The 17675-nt window shown below is 35.2% G+C and overlaps 1 protein-coding gene across 3 annotated transcripts in view; it reads right to left on the minus strand.

Moving 5' to 3' along the window:
* Positions 1–17675, minus strand: part of Pak3 (p21 (RAC1) activated kinase 3) — a 112014-nt gene that overhangs the window by 44073 nt on the left and 50266 nt on the right. For all 3 annotated transcript variants that reach the window (XM_048335765.1, XM_048335763.1, XM_048335764.1), the window contains exons 4-7: positions 14926–15079; positions 13090–13127; positions 5572–5703; positions 4472–4637 (exon numbers count right to left, since the gene is read on the minus strand). In XM_048335765.1, coding sequence (XP_048191722.1) covers positions 4472–4637; positions 5572–5703; positions 13090–13127; positions 14926–15079 — 490 coding nt within the window. The remainder of the gene's footprint in view (positions 1–4471; positions 4638–5571; positions 5704–13089; positions 13128–14925; positions 15080–17675) is intronic.

Here is a 17675-nt window from a genome sequence, read left to right on the forward strand (position 1 = left end):
TTTAAACTATATCTACAGAATGTATCCAACTTTAACAATTTTCTGAGTTCATAGATTTCAGTTTTCAAATTGTCTTAGCAGTTTCTTAGATCACCCAGTCATTCTTCTTTAAGTCAGCTAATGGGCTTTTAAAAATAAATTGACAATTTTAAAGTCACTTGAGACTATAGTTTTAAGCAGTTTATAGTTTTCCAAGAAAATTTTAGTTTTACCATTAAGTTGCTGAGCAAACTCTTTTCCACAGACCGATCTAAAGCAAATAAACTTCAGCCCAAGCCACTTTCTGAATTATGACCAATTCCATTTGGTGGGCTTCAGTTAATGAGGCTTTATGGTAGTAAATTATTCATCCATTACTTCCATGGTATGTAGGATTAAAAAAATCCTGGAAATAAATCTTTTCAGGATGATTAGCAAAAGACAACCATTTTGGTGAGATTCAGTTTCTGACCACAACTGCTCTTCAATTAAAATGGTGTTCCCACACCTACTCCCCTTCACAGGCCAGTGCTGCCATCTAGTGATGCTAGGCAAGTGTACAGAATAGGCCTTGTTTACAATTTCACCACAAAACAAGCTTTTAAAGTGATCTCATTCATCAGAGCCATTATAAGTTGCTATAAACTACAACAAAGGAATATACCTTGTAATACAATATGCAGGAAAGGGGGAAATAACCAAATCAAAGTAGAAAGACAAACGTAATAGCCAGATCCAGCAGCTTTCATCAGATTCATTCCTTCAATTAAAAATCATCTTAAAATCCAAGACCTTAAAAAATCATGAAATGCTTGCATGTGAAAATTGAGTTTTGGTTTTGGTGTCAGAAATGCCCATCAATATATTTTCTGACACACTTAGCTGAACTCCTACCATTAAAAGATGATCCCTTCAGTTAAATAAGGTTTCAATTCATGAACAAAAGTACAAGAATTCAATTATTATCATTCCAATCAGGTGGTAAATTGGGAAGAAGAATTTGGAGAGGAGGGATGAGGATGATGTAATGTGGGGTCCCAGAGGAGGGAGCTTGAAGATAAATTTATTATATCATATAATTGTCCTGCTATCCCCTTTCAAATTTTTTCACTAACACATATTTTCCAACAGGTCCAGGCAGACCACAATGAATGAGCCCAACCCAGGTTATCTGTCCGTGTAAACTGAAAAGTGATGTTTGTATCATCCATTAATAATGCCTTGGGCTGATGCCAATGGTCACTGATGCCAATGATTACTGATGCTCAACATGAGGACGCTTATAGAGGCTACCATTACCTCCTCTTGGGGAGTGGGTTCACTTAGGTATTAGTTGCTGGCTATTTCTCTACTTGCCTGCCTTCTTCCTTCCCCCTTTATCTTAGCATAGGCTCCTCTATTCCTTCCTCATCCAATAGCATCCCTGACTCCAAGGTCCTCAGTGACTTTGCTACAGGGACCGCATCTATGAGGTTTTAGTATTAAATATTCTGTCCCTTTGTAAGACTTTGTCCCTATTTTTTGTACTTTAAAAATATGACTAGTCTTATCTTGTAAAAATAGCATAAAATTGTTCTATTGTGAAAATGACTTGCCTTAGGACCTTGTGCCTATTACTCAGACCTAGTAATACTCATTTCAAAGTTTATCCTACTACCTTACCTTATTAAGGTTTTACATTCATACAATAAAATACCTACCATCTACTTAGTACCTATTAGGTTGCACATATATTTGTTGAGGCTTTTTACCCAAACTAATTTTGTTAGACTGTCATCATGCTGTGAAGTTCATTATATTATTAATTCAGTGTGTTGTGTGTTGGATGAAGAAATAAGTCCCCCAAAGATAAATAATTGAAAAGCATTATACAGCTATGAGCAGAGGGTCTGTGATTTGAATTTTGTTATCTCTGATTCTAATACCTAGCCTCTTAATCAGATATTGAGGCCGTAAAACTCATTCCATACAGAATTCTAATATATCCCCATTTCACAGGTAAGAAATTGAGGCTCAGTGAAATAAACTGACCTAAGGTGAATCAATGTGTACGTGGTGGAGAGAAGGCACAGAAAGGGGGAGGAAGAAAGTGAAAAATATCTACTTCATAAGGAATTCTTCCCTATTTCTCTGCAGGTTCTCCCTGCCAAGATCTACAATTTGGTCAGTAGTCACAGGTGACCCACTAGCTAGACGGAAAATGATTCTTTGGACCCCTTAAGATAAAATCCAACAGAGGAGAAACCAATTCTTGATTTTAAAAATCAAATTTAGCTTTTCCCTCTTAGGTTGCTCAGCACTATTATAGTTTGCATGTGAAGCAGAATTTGGACAAATATGCATAACATTTGCTTTTCAGCTAACAGTAAAAGGTATAAATGCATTGCCATTAAACATATTTATTGAGATGGAAATAGGTAACAATTACCAGTAATTTTTACTAAAGCAAAGCTGTTCAAATTCAAACCCTAATATCATCTCATAGATCAGATTGTCTATGTGTTCAGAACAAAGGGGGAAACAAGCAATTCTCAGAATAACTGAACTTAAAATAATTCAGGCACATGGCTAATTTCTTCTTTCCAGGTTATACATAGCTGGGATATGCAGAAGAACGTGAGTAATGGAGGCATGTGAGCTTTGAATGCTGATGCAGAAGAGATTAAACTCTAGCTTTACCCCTCATTAGTCTGGTGACTCCACCACTGAAGCTTTTGAAACCTTACTTTCAGTGATTTGTAAAATGAAGACATCAAAATATGCTACAAGGTATTACTGATCAGAAACTGCTCAGTAAATGAAAATTATCATGGTTGATACATAGCAAATGGTTGGTTCTAGAATTATTCTAGAAGCATAATCAATCACGTACAGTAAAGTGAGTACATTAACATCCTGCAATTGCAGTTGTGAAGGCTCAGTGACAGCTACGACCCAGTCTTTGCCATTCCATATACGTCTAGCTCAAAATGTCTCAACTTCAGATTTCATGACATTGTGGATTAAATAATATGTTGTTGAGAGGGGAGGGGAGGAGCCCTGTGCATTGTAGGATGTTTGCAAGTATCACTAGAATCTATCCACTCAATGCCAGTAGCACTGTCTGAATTATGACAACAACAATCTGCAGACGGTCAAATTTCCCTTGGAAATGGCCCAACCATGACCTCTCTAGAGTTTCCCTATGGCTTACTGCTGAATACATTAAGTTATCTATTCTCTAATTGTTTCATGCTACAAAATCTTATTTTACAAAGAAAGTGGAAAGTTTCTTAATTATAGGAAATTAACTTTCCATTGTGCCATACAAATTTCTTTATAGTAAAGACATTTGCTGGCTCGCTTTTTATTCACCTATTCATCTGACACTTGTGGGGTGCATTTACAAAGCAGGGATTTAATAAGAGTTTGAGTATTGGAAAGAAAAAAAACTCATTCCTTACCCTTGAGAGTATTACAGTTTGTTAAAGGAAATAGCCTAGTACAGTATGAGTTATACTATGGTATGCATAGTAAAGAATAGGGACTCTTAACTCAGACTGGGAGAGACAAGGCAGGCTTTTCCAACCAGGAACTGGATTTTTGAAGAACTGGTTTTGAAGAATGGGCTGGAATTTGTCAAATATTGGACACTGATTGCTGAGTTTAATATTATATTATTAATATGTTATATTATTAATATAATATTATATTACAATATAATATATTATAATTGTATTAATATTATATTATTATAATATTATTTTCAGATATTTGACTGTTTTCAGCAGAGACCCCACTTTTTTAATCATCGTGATCTGGAAAAAAAAAACTAGATGTTGAGTACTTTGTCACACCAAGGCAAAAGTGTGCATGCGCAGCTTGTTGCTACTGACATTTTAGAAGGACGCTGTTTGCATTTGCTGACTCTGACTCTCTGCCCACAAAGAAAAGTTTCTACATGGAAAAAAATCTACATGACCTGTGGTTGTTATTTACTTATTTGTTTATTTATTTATATCGTAATACTGAGACCTGAACTCAGGGTGGTCACTCTCACTTGGCTTTCTCTGGTCAAGGCTAGTGCTTGCTCTAACACTTGAGCCACAGTGTCACTTCCAGGTTTTTGGTGGTTAATTGGAGATAAGCATTTCATGGACTTTCCTGCTTAGGCTGGCTTTGAACTGGAATCTTCAGATTTCAGCCTCCTGAGTAACTAGAATTACAGGCATGAGCCACTGGTGTATAGCTTTCAAACAAAAATTTACTAATTAATGTGGTTTTTTTTCAAAGGGTTTTTTTTAACCTTAACTATTTTTTCCAAATAAAAATATTTAGCTTACTGCAATTGAGAATGAGGGTGGAAGTGGTCTGACTTATACAGCAAGTATTAACCTTTTCAATCTCATGATTCTAGTTCATACAAGCAGGCTCATGCTCCTAAATGTTCAGTTCTCTTTGTAAGTGGTTTATGAGAAATCCTGTCATGGAGAACATGATACACAATACTCACTTAGCTTCTCTAGAATCTCCTCATCTGTCATCTTGGATTTTTTCCTTTGCCGGTCTGTATTTCTATACAAAGTACTGGAATTGGCATTCTCAGCAGATGGGGGTGTAACTTCTTTATTTGGTACTGCTGGTGAAGCAATGGATTCAACCACAGAACGAGTATAGATCTAAAAGACAGAAAGGAACCAAGACAAAAAAATATTCTGAAAGTTCTACAATGAAAACAAAAGGTCAAGGAAAAAGTATAGCATGAAATCATTGACATTTCAGTGATTTTTAAAAAACAAGTTGTTATCTATTTAAAAAAAACTTTAAGAGTATTCAAGTACTCTGCCATTGAAATGTTTTGTGAGCTAGTAGTTTTATTTATTTATTTTTTTTCAAATTTTTATTATCAAACTGATGTACAGAGAGGTTACAGTTTCATACGTTATGCTGGGGATATGGCCTAGTGGCAAGAGCTAGTAGTTTTAAATTAATTATACAGGGGATTCATTGCCATGTTCCCATTAATACATATCATGAACTTGGATCATATTGGGGTTTCTATGCAAGGCTGTGTTAACTCTGGTCTTGGTGCCTCTCCCTATGTAACTCTTCCTCCCGGGTTCACATGGATTTCCTTCTTGTTTTGGTCAGTCACGGGGCTTGAACTCTGAACCTGAGCATTGTCTCTGAGCTCTTCAGCTCAAGGCTAGCTCTCTACCATGTGATCCACAGTGCCATTTACAGTTTTCTGATGGTTAATTGGAGTCTCGTAGACTTTACTGCCCAGACTGACTTTGAAATGTGATCCTTGGATCTCAGCCTTCTGAGTAGCTAAAATTACAGGCATGAGTCACTGGTGCCCAGCTCACATGGATTTACCTCTGCATTTTAACTTCTGCAGCTTTAATCTTAGTATTTATGTTATTTCTTGCATTATCAAAGTATTTAATGCAATAATCTTGTACCTTCAAATAGCAGCCTCAAAACCAAGGTATCAACTTCTGGAATTGTAAGTATAAGCAATGCTATAGGAACTAGTAAATTAACTGTACTTTAATGCCACATTCCTAAGGGTATCTTTTCAATTATTTGAAAATAGTCGCTATTACTTACTGATTTTGTATGCTCTGGTCTTGGTGCAATAACTGGTGGGGGCTCATTGTCATCTTCTTCCTCCTCTTCTTCTTCATCTTCCTCTTCAGATACAGGGGGAGCCAATGGAGGCTCTGATGCTGTTTTTGTACTCTTAGAACAATAAAAGGGTAAAGATGGGATATTAGCTTCTCATTGTATTTCTTCAGTAATAAGAGAACAGAGATAAACAGAAATAAACAATCATGTAGGGGTAGACGGGAGGAAAAAGCATATTTTACGAATAAGCCAAACCATTTACAAATTTGTGGCCCACATGTGCTCATATTCAGACATACATTCATATCATAGTTGAAAGGATCACGAAGACTATATTAGCGCTTTTGTTTTTCAATGAACTCAAAGCATTCTAATTAAAACTCAAATTGATCAGTTTGATAATTGTAACTAAACTATCTAAAAATAATTTAAAAATAAAATTATTTCAAAAAGGAAAAAATATATTAAAAGGTTTTTTAAATCAATGAATAAATATATTAAAAATCAAATTAAAGGACATTAAAGCTCTATACACTAGGTAGGTTATGAATGTATGAATGACAGATTGTCAGTTTGAAAAGGGCTACTTTTAGCCTAAAGATCAGAGCATATATATGTAAAATAAAGTATTACTACAGCTCTTCAATTACTAAGAAGAAGAAAACCAATCAATGTTTCTTCTCTGTTCAGCTTCCTGGAAAGAAGCACTCATGTGGTATGCATATGAAGATCTATAGAATGCCTGTCTATAAATAATTGCTCAATATTAACCAATATGTTAATAGTGACTTGTAATGACTCATACGCTGCAGAAATATCACCATCAATAACAATAACCACAGTACCTAGGTTCCATTCTTGATTATTCATGTTAATGACGGGGCCAAATGGTTCCAAAGGTGGACTTTGAAAGAACTATGGTCATGGTTCTCAAGGTATGGCTCCCAGAACAGCATCATCAGCATCATCAAGAAACTTGTTAGAAATGCAAATTGTCAGGCTCCACCAAGACCTAGAAATCAGAAACTCTGGAAGTGGGGCCCAGTAATCTGTATTATAACAAGCCTTACAGGTGATCCTGATGCATGCTTACATTTCAAAACCATGAACCATGATGTAGATCTGATACATGACAGATTGTAGCCACATAAGGCTATTGCACATGTAAGATCCAGTTTGTCTGAATTTGGATGTAGTATGTAAAGTATGTGCTGTATACTTGAGAGAAATACTGTAAAATATTTTGTTAATGACGTGTGGGGGGGGGGCGGTCCTTGGGCATGCACTCAGGGTCTAGAAAGCTTTTGTTCTCAAGGCTAGCATTCTACCCCTTGAGTTTCAGCTCCACTTCTGGGGCTTTGGATGTTTAAGTGGAGAAATAGTCTTATGCACTTTCCCGCCTCAGCTGGCTTTGAACTGCAATTTGTAGATCTTGCTCTCCTTCGTAGCTAGGACTTACGGCGCATGAGCCACAGGTCCCTGGCTGTTAATGCTGCTTATATTGATATATTGAATGATATTTTAAATATATTGGGTTAAATAAAATCTATCATTAAAATTAATATGAAACCCTGGTACTGCCAAGAAAAAAAATACTACAATTTAAGCCAGGTTCCAGTGGCTCATGGAAACAATCCTAGCTATGACAGAAGCAGAGATCTGGAGGATAGTTGTTCAAGGCTGGCCAGGCAGAAAAGTCCACAAGGCTCACTCTCCATTGAACCATTAAAAAGCTGAGCTTGAGGTATACCACAATTTGCTCATGGCACCAGCCATGAGCAAGCAAGCTGAAAAGGCAAGCCAAATGAAAGTGCAAGGCTGTGAGTTCAAACCTTGGCACAGGCTGGAGAAAGACAGATATTTATGTTCAAGATGGCAGGAAGGAATGTGAGGATTTCAAGGTACAATATATTTTAAATTGTGATTAGGTCATGGAGCATCAACTCCACAGCTATCCATTTAAAACATCAAACTTTGGTACTGAGAACTGAAATTAACATAATTTCTCCTGTAAAAAATACACTAGGACTGGCATATTTTCTTTATCCTGTGATAAATATTATTGCAGAAAACATATTTTATTCTTCTTTTTCTTACATTTTTATTAACATAAAATACTTGTTCATGGGGCTTTACTATGATAATTCCATACATACCTACAGTGCACCCTAATCAAATCCACCCCTCTTTTGCCTAACTTCTTTATACTCTTTTCAAACAATATCAATAGGTTTCATTTTTCTATTTTTGTACAGGTATATAAAGTACTTCGACCACATTGACCTTGCTTAACTTTCTCTGTTAAACAATGCTGAGAGCATGCAAAAACAACTTAGATTCTTAGTTTATGGAATACTTGTTTCTGGAAGATTTCTACAAACTGACCAAAGTAGTTGATTAAGTCTAGCAATTTGTTTACTGAAACTTACTTCAAAGCCTTGACCTTGCTGTATACACCAATTCAGAAATATTTTTGTATAGTGTGACAAAGGTTAACCCATTCCATGCCTTGCAGGGTCTGTTACAATGTTAGATAAACTGAGACTGCTAATCCTATATTCATCCTTGATATTCCTTGCTCCAAACACTTGTAAGATGTAGCTCATTCTTATTTCTGTGAGTTTAGTAACATTAGCTTTGCTTAACAGGCTTTCTAGTGGTCTTTGGAGAAGTCAATGGCTATACTCCTCTTTCCAGGCTGAGAACTATTATGTGTCATATTTCTAAACTTGTAAAAATACAGATGGCTGGATAGTGAGTAAAGCATGTTCTTTTTGTCTTACCAAAGTTAGCTATTTTTAAGACATCTATGATACCACACATTGGACCACAGGAGGTAGAGCTTGACCTGAGTAGGCTATAAAGTCTTGTTTAAAATGCAGATTTGAGTTTTATTCTTGATCTATTTTGCAAGTTGAGCTCATGAGCTTGCATTCTATCTAATAAGAATTCTCAGGCAATACCGATGCACACTAAAGGATAAGAACCATAAGGTCAATCAACAACAACAAATACAAGAAATAAAAAAACAAACCCAGCAATTGATCAATAGCACATGAAGTTTCTTTAGGCACAAATCAGGTTATAATCGTATCAGAATTTTTACCACATATATATACATATATGTTATTATATTCTGAATTGTGAAATTGAATACAAAAGTTAAACCATGTCTGTGAAGTGGAATGGAATCTAGACACTATTTGGAATCAAATACACTAATATCAAAGAAGCTACAAGTAAGACATAATTCAGATGAGAGGAGGTATCATACACTTCAATATTAATTACATAGCCATCAGATTAGTATGTTAAAAGAATGATTCCATTTTAATCCCCATTCAGGCAACTAAAATAGGCCAAAATTTTTGATAAGCTCAGGCTGTGTCTATACAGAATAGTCAGTTCCATTAAATCAGACCCTGTAGGCTAACAAGAACTACATAATGCAAAGTGCAATCTCCCTAGCATCTTAACAACACTACAAGATACAGTTCTCCAGTCTTAAGTGAATGACTCCCATGGGATTGGTCCTAATTCAACTTATCGGTCCTAATTCAACTTATCTGTCCAATTCAGCTCATTCATAAAATGCTTTAGTCAAGCATTTTAGTTATATGTCTCTACTCTTAGAAGTCCTGTCAAACCTTCAAATTACTTAATAGAAAACTCAAAACCTTCCAGCAGAAATCTACTTCTCCTCAAAGACAGTATCTTCATCTTTTTACCTACGCACATAATATGTTAAGCCTACAACTGTTTTGTATTTCATCCTTTACTCTAACATCCAGTAATATAAACATTTTAAGACCTTGAATCTAATTTCATTCTTATTACCTCTACCTCACTTCCAGCTCTCATCTCTGGCCTGATGTTGAATTATTTCCCAAACGAGCCATACTTCATCTAGTCTTGCCTTCTGTTCTTAATTCTGGACATTTGCTATTAGATTAGTTTTCATTAAAGTATAAGTTTTAATCACCTAACTGTAGTGCTCCAAGCCACTTCAAGGAATCCCCACTGCATACTGGAAGAGCTAGATTCTTTAGAATATCATTTGAAAACCTCTAGGATTTGGCTCCAACTTAATCTTAACTCCTATGATTTTTTTCTTATATATCAATCTTTATTCAAACCCACATTCCTAAGCCCTTCCACTCCTCACCAACATGACCTCAGTTACATTTTTCCTTTTTCTAAGAATGCCTTTTTCCTTCACAGGTCCAAATTTCATCTATTCTAGAAGATCTAGGTCAAATGCTGACCTTAATGTGATGCATTTTCTAATTTAATATTCAACAAACATGTATCAAGTACTAATTTGGTACTAAGCACTGAATTTAAACCTTTGTGACAAAGAACCTCTTTCCTTTTCCCTCTACATCTTAAGGCATTTTCTTTCCTCTAAATTTTTATAGAAAATGAATGGATGTAATGATATGTAATACTCTCTACACCATATTGTACTTCTTTATAGTCATCCCTAACTTCCCCTATTAGGTTGAACTAATTTCCTAGGACTATTAAGACTTATTTAAAAAACATGTTAAATAAGTGAATATCTAGTCACCTTATTTCCACAGAACAAGATCATTTATTTATTTTCTAATTTAATGAAATATTTTGGCCGTTATTTAGACTTAGTTTTAATTTCATAAGAAAAAATGTTAGATGTGATCTCAAAAAGAAAGTCTGTATCTCAAGAGAAAATAAAACCCAACACACAAGTCATCGTGGAAGGTTGTTGTTTAAAATAACTGACTTACCTAAAAAATAATAGCTATTTACTCAGTATTATGCAAGTATAACATTAATTAAAGTGTCCATCAGTCAGGAAATGATGGCATTTTCTTCCTATTTTCAGCATTAATTAAATTCAATGAGGTAAAATACAGGTTGAAAATGAAGAACAATACGAAAAGGAGTAGTTGGGAAGCATGGGTAAGGGAGGGGTGACACTGATCAAGATTCATTATATTCATAAACTGCTTTGTTAAACAACAACATCTTTGTGGAAATTCTTAAAGATAATAACAAGAAATAAAAAATGCATATTGATCAGAGGATGCTATCATTCATGCTCACTTTTATTTCCTTCGTTTTTTGCATTCTTTTTAGTATAACACAGAAAGCTGCCATTACAAGGAAGAAGGGGCAGTAAGCAGTCAGATGTTCTGTTTGGGGAACCTTTGTGAAGCATAATATCAGGGCCTAATGTGTGAAGAAACTCAGTTTTCTTCTTGTTGCCAAATAAAAATAATAATATTAACATCAATCTATCATTGGTAAACATATATTGTAGGCTTAATACTGAATTAAGTATATTCATTATTACATTTTGTATGTATAAATGTCTCAGGAGACTGAGCGCTAGTGGATCATGCCTATAATCTTAGCTGCTCTAGAGATCTAAGGATCATGGTTCAATGTCAGCTAGGACAGGAAAGTCTGTGAGATTTTTATCTCCAGTTAATCACCAGAAAACTGGAAGTGGAGCTGTTGCTCAAAGTGTTAGAGCACTACCCTTGAGCAAAAGAGCATGGAGGTAGCACCCAGGCCCTGAGTTCAAGGCCCACAACTGACCAAAAAACAGTCTGAGGAGGTAGATATTCTTATTCCTGTTTAATAACGAGAAAAGAGAAATGCAAAGAAATTAAGTTACTTTTCTAAAAGCACATAATAAGTAAGTGGAGGACTCAGAGGAAAATCCTCTTCAGAGATTTCATGCTTGTTTTACAGTTTTACTTTTTTCTTTTTTATGTGCTATTGGGAGTTGAACTCAGGGTCTTATACATACTAAGTATATATTCCTCCACTAAAGCGTACATTCAACACCTGTACATTCTTTTCATCTGTGGTAAATATATAGAAATTATCAGATGAATGTTCTTACCATTACTGAAATGTTGGTGTCTATTTCAATAATATTAAGAACATTCATATTACTGGCTATTTATCTCTAGAATTCTTTTCACCTTCTTAAATTGAAATTTGTACCTAATTCCCTTTGCCCTAGTTCCCCTGACAGCCATCATTCTACTTTGCCACTATGAACTTAACTCCTATATGAGCCTTAGAATCATGCAGTATTTGGCTTTATGTATCTGGATTATTTCACTTAGTGTTGAGTCCTCAAAGTTCAACCATATTATTGCATGTTCACACTTTTCTTCCTTTTTAATGTCCAATTATGTTCTATTGTTTTCCTAGACTGTATTTCATTACTTCACCTGTTTCTGATTATTGTGCTGATTCTACCTTTTGGCTATTGTGAATAATGTTGCTATAAAGCATGAATGTGTGAATAACCTCTTTAAGACCTTCTGGATATTAGCCAGAAATAGAATAGTAGAATTGCACGATAATTTTATTTTTAATTTTTGAGAACCTGCCATATTAGTTCACATCCATTATGCTTTACTATTAATGATGTACTGTTATTACAATGGATGCCCAGGGTGACATCAAGCATAACAGTATTTGTCTTCTATAAAACTTTAAAAAATCAGCTTAGTTGTCCATGAATCTGTAAACAGACAGGAAATTTGTACTAATGCCAATCATTTCACCTTTAAAGAAGCAAATGACTAAGGGGATAATTTTTTATCAGAATATCAAAATGAAAATCCACAGAAAAGGAAGAGTAATTCCAAGAAATAGATAACATGTTTTTCAATTCTCTGGCAAGACTATATGACTTTGAATAAAGTCATCTCCCCCAATATTTAAAATATGTAGTGTTCTGATCATAGACAAGTTATTTCTTCTCTTGGTACTTCACTTTCCTCATCTGTAAAATGATGACAACTAGATTGTCAAAAATAATTAAGTGAATATAAAAATAACATTAGCCCATATTGCACATTGTAGATACATATAATCATTCAATAAAGAGAAATTGCTACTAATATAAATATTATTTTATAGACTCTATATAAAAATAAGCGAGCATGGATTCATAGCACCTTTATATTAAATAGCCCTCCAACTGGAAATAGTCTGAGTGTTTACAAGATAAATGGTTAAACAGTGATATAATCATACTATGTAATGCTACTCAGCAAGAAAACAAATAACTGATATTAAAACTTAGATGATTCCTAAGAGAAGTATACTGAGTGGAAAAACAAATCCCATAAAGTCATATATTACATTATTTCATTTACATGAAATGTCCAAGAAGGGAATCTTTAAAGGCCAAATGAACATGTGCTTGGGAGCTAGGATGGCAATGGGAGGGATTAACAAATAGAAGCAGTCATGAGTGATTTTACTTGGGGTGTTGGACATGTTCTAAAACCTGATTATGATAGTAAACATGATGTATAAATTTACTGAAATTCACTAGCTTGTTAAATGAGATAGATTTTATGTCTCTAAATGATGCCTTTAAAGGCTGCTTTAAAAAGATTTTGTATCTAAATACCGCATGTATACAATCATATTCTGTTGGATCTTAGGGAACAGCAATAAAAAGAGAGAATTCTTTTTTTCACTTACCGAAGCGTGTGCTGCTATGTACCCATGCGCACTTTTATCTGAAATGAGAATAACGAAGTTAACTTGGTGTCATAAGTATCACCTGAAAGGCTGTATGCCTTTGACCAGAAGAAAATTTGCTATTCAATAAATAATGTGCAAAGTCATTTTCATCTTAAAATATCTCCCATCATTTATGTTCTCACCAAGTCATTCTAAAAACCTTCAGATAGCCCATGAGTGGGCCTCACGTAAATGGAAGAATATCAAAATTACTTCTTCCTGATTGCTGTGATTATATATGTGTATATTCTGGATTGCTTCACATTTCCACTCTTTCTGTGCCTTTGATCTCCTTTCCATTCTTTCCTTTTACCTTTCCTTCTGGTGCTCATCTTTTCTTTTCCCCTTCCTAGCGAATAAATTAGTTTCAACACTATATCATTCAGAAAATATATGATGAAACTTGATAAGACAAGTGTGGAAAGGGGTTGAGGGGTAAAGAAGAATGATGGAAAGGGTAATTGATCAAGATGCACTTTGTACATAAACATGTTAAAATAGTACAAGAAATGTATCCAATGCCTAACGTATGAAACTGTAACCTCTATGTACATCAGTTTTATAATAAAAACTTAAAAAAATAAAATAAAACACCCCTGTACAACTATTTCAAGAGAGTTAAAAAGTTGAGAGACAAAGGATGAAAAGACAAACCACTCCAAAAGCAATACCATTTGGTGTGAACCAATTGAACAACTCATGGAGGGAGAGGGAAAGGGGGAGGGGGAATGAGGGAGGAGGTAACAAATAGTACAAGAAATGTACCCAAGATCTAACGTATGAAACTGTAACCTCTCGGTACATCAATTTGACAATAAAATTTAAAAAATGCAGATAGAATAAAAGGAAACCTTAAAATAAAAAGAATATATATGATGAATTTCATTCAGCTGAGTTGAATGCAGTGATTAAGATACTCTTCAATTTTCACATTTTCAGGAGTTATGGCTTACTAAAAATTTTTAGTCTTTCAATTGTCACAAACTCCCATTTAGCATGCAAAAATGCCATATGTCTTTTAATTTAATCTTTTACATTTGATATGGCCAAATATATCATGGTATCATCCTCAGAGAGACTTCAAGCTTGCACTATATTAATTTAATGGGTAAGTGGTAGAAGATCTTTATGACTAGGGTACACATGATAGTATCCCCTTATTTCTTTAGATGTAAAATTGTTCTAGAGAGATAACTTACATCATCTTTCTTTAAAAATCAAAATTTCCATACAAGAGTATGTCTGTTCATTAGCAAAAAAGGCACAATATGGCAGAATAATATTTCAATCTTGTTATACATAGCAAGACTTTTTTCCCCTAATCTAATTTTGGAATTTGATCAAAATAACCTGACAACCACTAAACTTTTCTGTATAATTACAGTAGAAATCAATGACTCAGGGGCTAAAATACATTTTCAGAGAGAATAGAATAACCCATATACCTCTTATTTCATAGTCATATCAAAAGGCCTAATCCTAGGAAATCAAGTATCTTCATGTCAGTGAATAGTCAAAAGAATTTTGATTGCTGATTCAGGCTATTACTGCTTCAGTGAACAATTTCCTCATTTGGGTTATGAAAACACCTATCAATACAAATCTGCTAATAGTCACCACAAGTTCCAATTCATTTTTTGGTTTATTGATTCTGAACCCATTTGCAGAAAAAGCTGGAACTAACTTCAAGTATCTTATAGACCTTTTGTTCTAACCATGAAAGTCTGAGATTGGAATTCATTCTTCACCACTTGACACCATAGTATTTCTTTGATCCCACAGTATTTCCCTTACCTCCTGATGTAAAGCTCATGTACTTCTGGTTGTTGACTGTTTCTTTGGAATCATAGAATTTGAGAACATCTAGAACAGCTTGAGGGTTCTTCTTCTGTTCCAGTTTTGTTATGTTCGAGGTTTGGAGTAATCGAGCCCACTGCTCAGGAATTCCCTGTTGACAATCAAAGGGAAAAAATGGTAGCTCAGAACATTCAGCTTCGGTACATTCATGTTCCAGTAAAGTTCTTCACCAAGAAGCCCATGCTACCTGTAGGATTACACTTGGGAAACTGAAGTTACATTCTAGATTTAACGTTAGTAACTTAATAATGCAATCATTCTCTTCTCTAATTAAACACATAGGTAAAACTAGGATCCAACTTAAAAAGGGTGGGTGGGAGTATGACTGTGATAGAAAAAAAAAGCGCATGAAAATCACCTCCATATTGACTCTGCTCATCCATGAAATGATGTTTACGGCTTAGCTTATACTTTTCTGGCGACTCAGGGCAGACATAGCAAGACTTCTCTAAATTTGTGCACACCATAGTATAGTGCAAATCAATGGCTTTTTTAATGGCTAGAATAACAAGTTCTTTCTGGGTATGTTGTAATCAGAAAATCTTTTAGAAGAAAAGGAAGCCTCACCTTCGGTCAGTTCATACTTTGTGATTATAAAAGTAAATTTTTGGGATTAGAGCTTTAATGTAAAGTTAAATCAGGAGGAGATAAAACTAGAATTGTGGAGGAGCAATAACCACTGAGATGCTAAATTGTAACAGCAATGCTGCTTTGGGCATTTACCCTGCAGCTTTCTTCAGAGCATGCCCTCCTCTACTCCTCCCTCCCTCCTTTCCTTCCTTTATCATTCATTGGCCACATAGAACCTGGGGACTAGAAAACCATGCCAACGTCTTGTGAGAATTTGCAATAATATGAAGCATTTGCAACCGAGAGGAGGGAGTATTTGGAAATCTAACCAAGGAGAATTGCAAAAATTATAGAGAAGTTAGCTTTGCATTGAGCATTCAACATTCTTTCCTACACATTCAGCCTACAGATGTCCCCATTTTATAATTATCCAACCTCCAAGAACAATTTGGAGAGAGAAACAGACACACTGTTCCTGAAGTGCATCCAGACACCATTTATATGGCTTTGTCCTATGAAGTCTCGGCAAAACAATGTGTGACGTGGGCCTCCAGAGTTTGGGAATGACAACAAAAAAGTGAGATAAGCCAAGCAACAACTCTACTGCACACACATGAACCTGCTGCTGCAGTGCTATGACATCTCAAAGAAGCACTTTGATGCAAGCTTCTTTTGGGCCTGTGACGCACCTCTGGGAGCTTCCCTGGGCACATCTGTGAGCCATAGAGATCTGGCTGTAATGGACGTAAATAAAGAAAGAAAAGAAAGTTAAAACAGAATGTGGGACAACTTAGAAGGTGGGAGGAGATGAAACCAATGGGTCTGAATGGGGGGGTCCCTTTTAAAGTGGGGCTGTTATGAAAATAGGGAGGTATTAACTAAATTAGGGACAGGACAGGCTACAGGACAACAGGCTTAAGAGAACAGAGAAAGCAACAGTGTTCCAAAGTTTGGATGTATAATTCCACTTTGGGCCAGATTCTTCTTCCATAAATAGGCATTAATAAGAATTACCCTTAAACAATTGGAAGGATTACTAAAAGAAGACACATGAATTTTCAGGGAAGAAGGATGGCATCATGAAAAACTTTGACAATAATTTGTAAGTTGTTTTTATAAGTGGGTGATCACAGATAGCCAATGGCCATGTGATAACACTTATAAATTTCAATTCCCAATTCTGGTTAACCAATTTCAGTTTCACATTGGAAGTGTCTGTGTGGATATAGTTCAAAGGATGTATGGAAATACTGAACTTTTGTTCTCATTGTCATGATTCTTTTATATTTTCTGGCTGAAGTCATGGCTGGTTTAGAGAAAGCTATACAAAAGATGTTCCCACACCACCAGACTCTGTGTTTTAAGTTTCTTATATATTTAGACCAAAGAAAGGGAAGATATTTCATTTTAAACCATATATGAATAATTTTAATACTATAGTTTTCAATCCCCACCTACCCACATATGAGATCAGATATTAAGATAACAGCTTGGTCTAAATTAAGGGATCTCAAACACTACAGAAACATGCTTCCACCCAGCTACTTTGTTTGGGGAGATATGTCCTTGATTCCTGGCATTTGGGGTTACTCCAAGCACTGGGAAATGACACTTTGACATGCATTCATCACGCAGTTTGATGCTAAAGCCTTAAGCCAAAAACTGGAACTCAGGAGCCCATGCATGATCCCAGTTCTGATTCTAAGTGCAATTAATAGCATTTGGTTAATACTATAGTGGCCAAAGGAGTTATTAATTGTTACAAATCTGGGTATGCATTGCACATAATCACTAAAAGCAGACTTCACTGGCATGATCATTACTATAACCGTTAGAATATCTATAGTTACTATTCATCCCCATGGCACTTCTAAACTTTGGTGATAAATAGTTTTGCTATCAGTAGACAGCAGAAAAAATGCTGTCAATTGCAGAAGGTTCTCCAAACAACTATACTTACCACATGACTACATTACTGACATAATTGTTTTTTCTCAGTTGAGATAAACCACTTTATCACTGAAACCTGACAGTTAAATTTGAGTGTTTGCCACAAAGGCACATAATCAAAAACCCATCTTATTATTCCAAATTGAGGATCAATCCCCAAAGTTAGA

Source organism: Perognathus longimembris, chromosome 28, assembly GCF_023159225.1.
Source record: "Perognathus longimembris pacificus isolate PPM17 chromosome 28, ASM2315922v1, whole genome shotgun sequence".
NCBI classification, from domain to species: domain Eukaryota; kingdom Metazoa; phylum Chordata; class Mammalia; order Rodentia; family Heteromyidae; genus Perognathus; species Perognathus longimembris.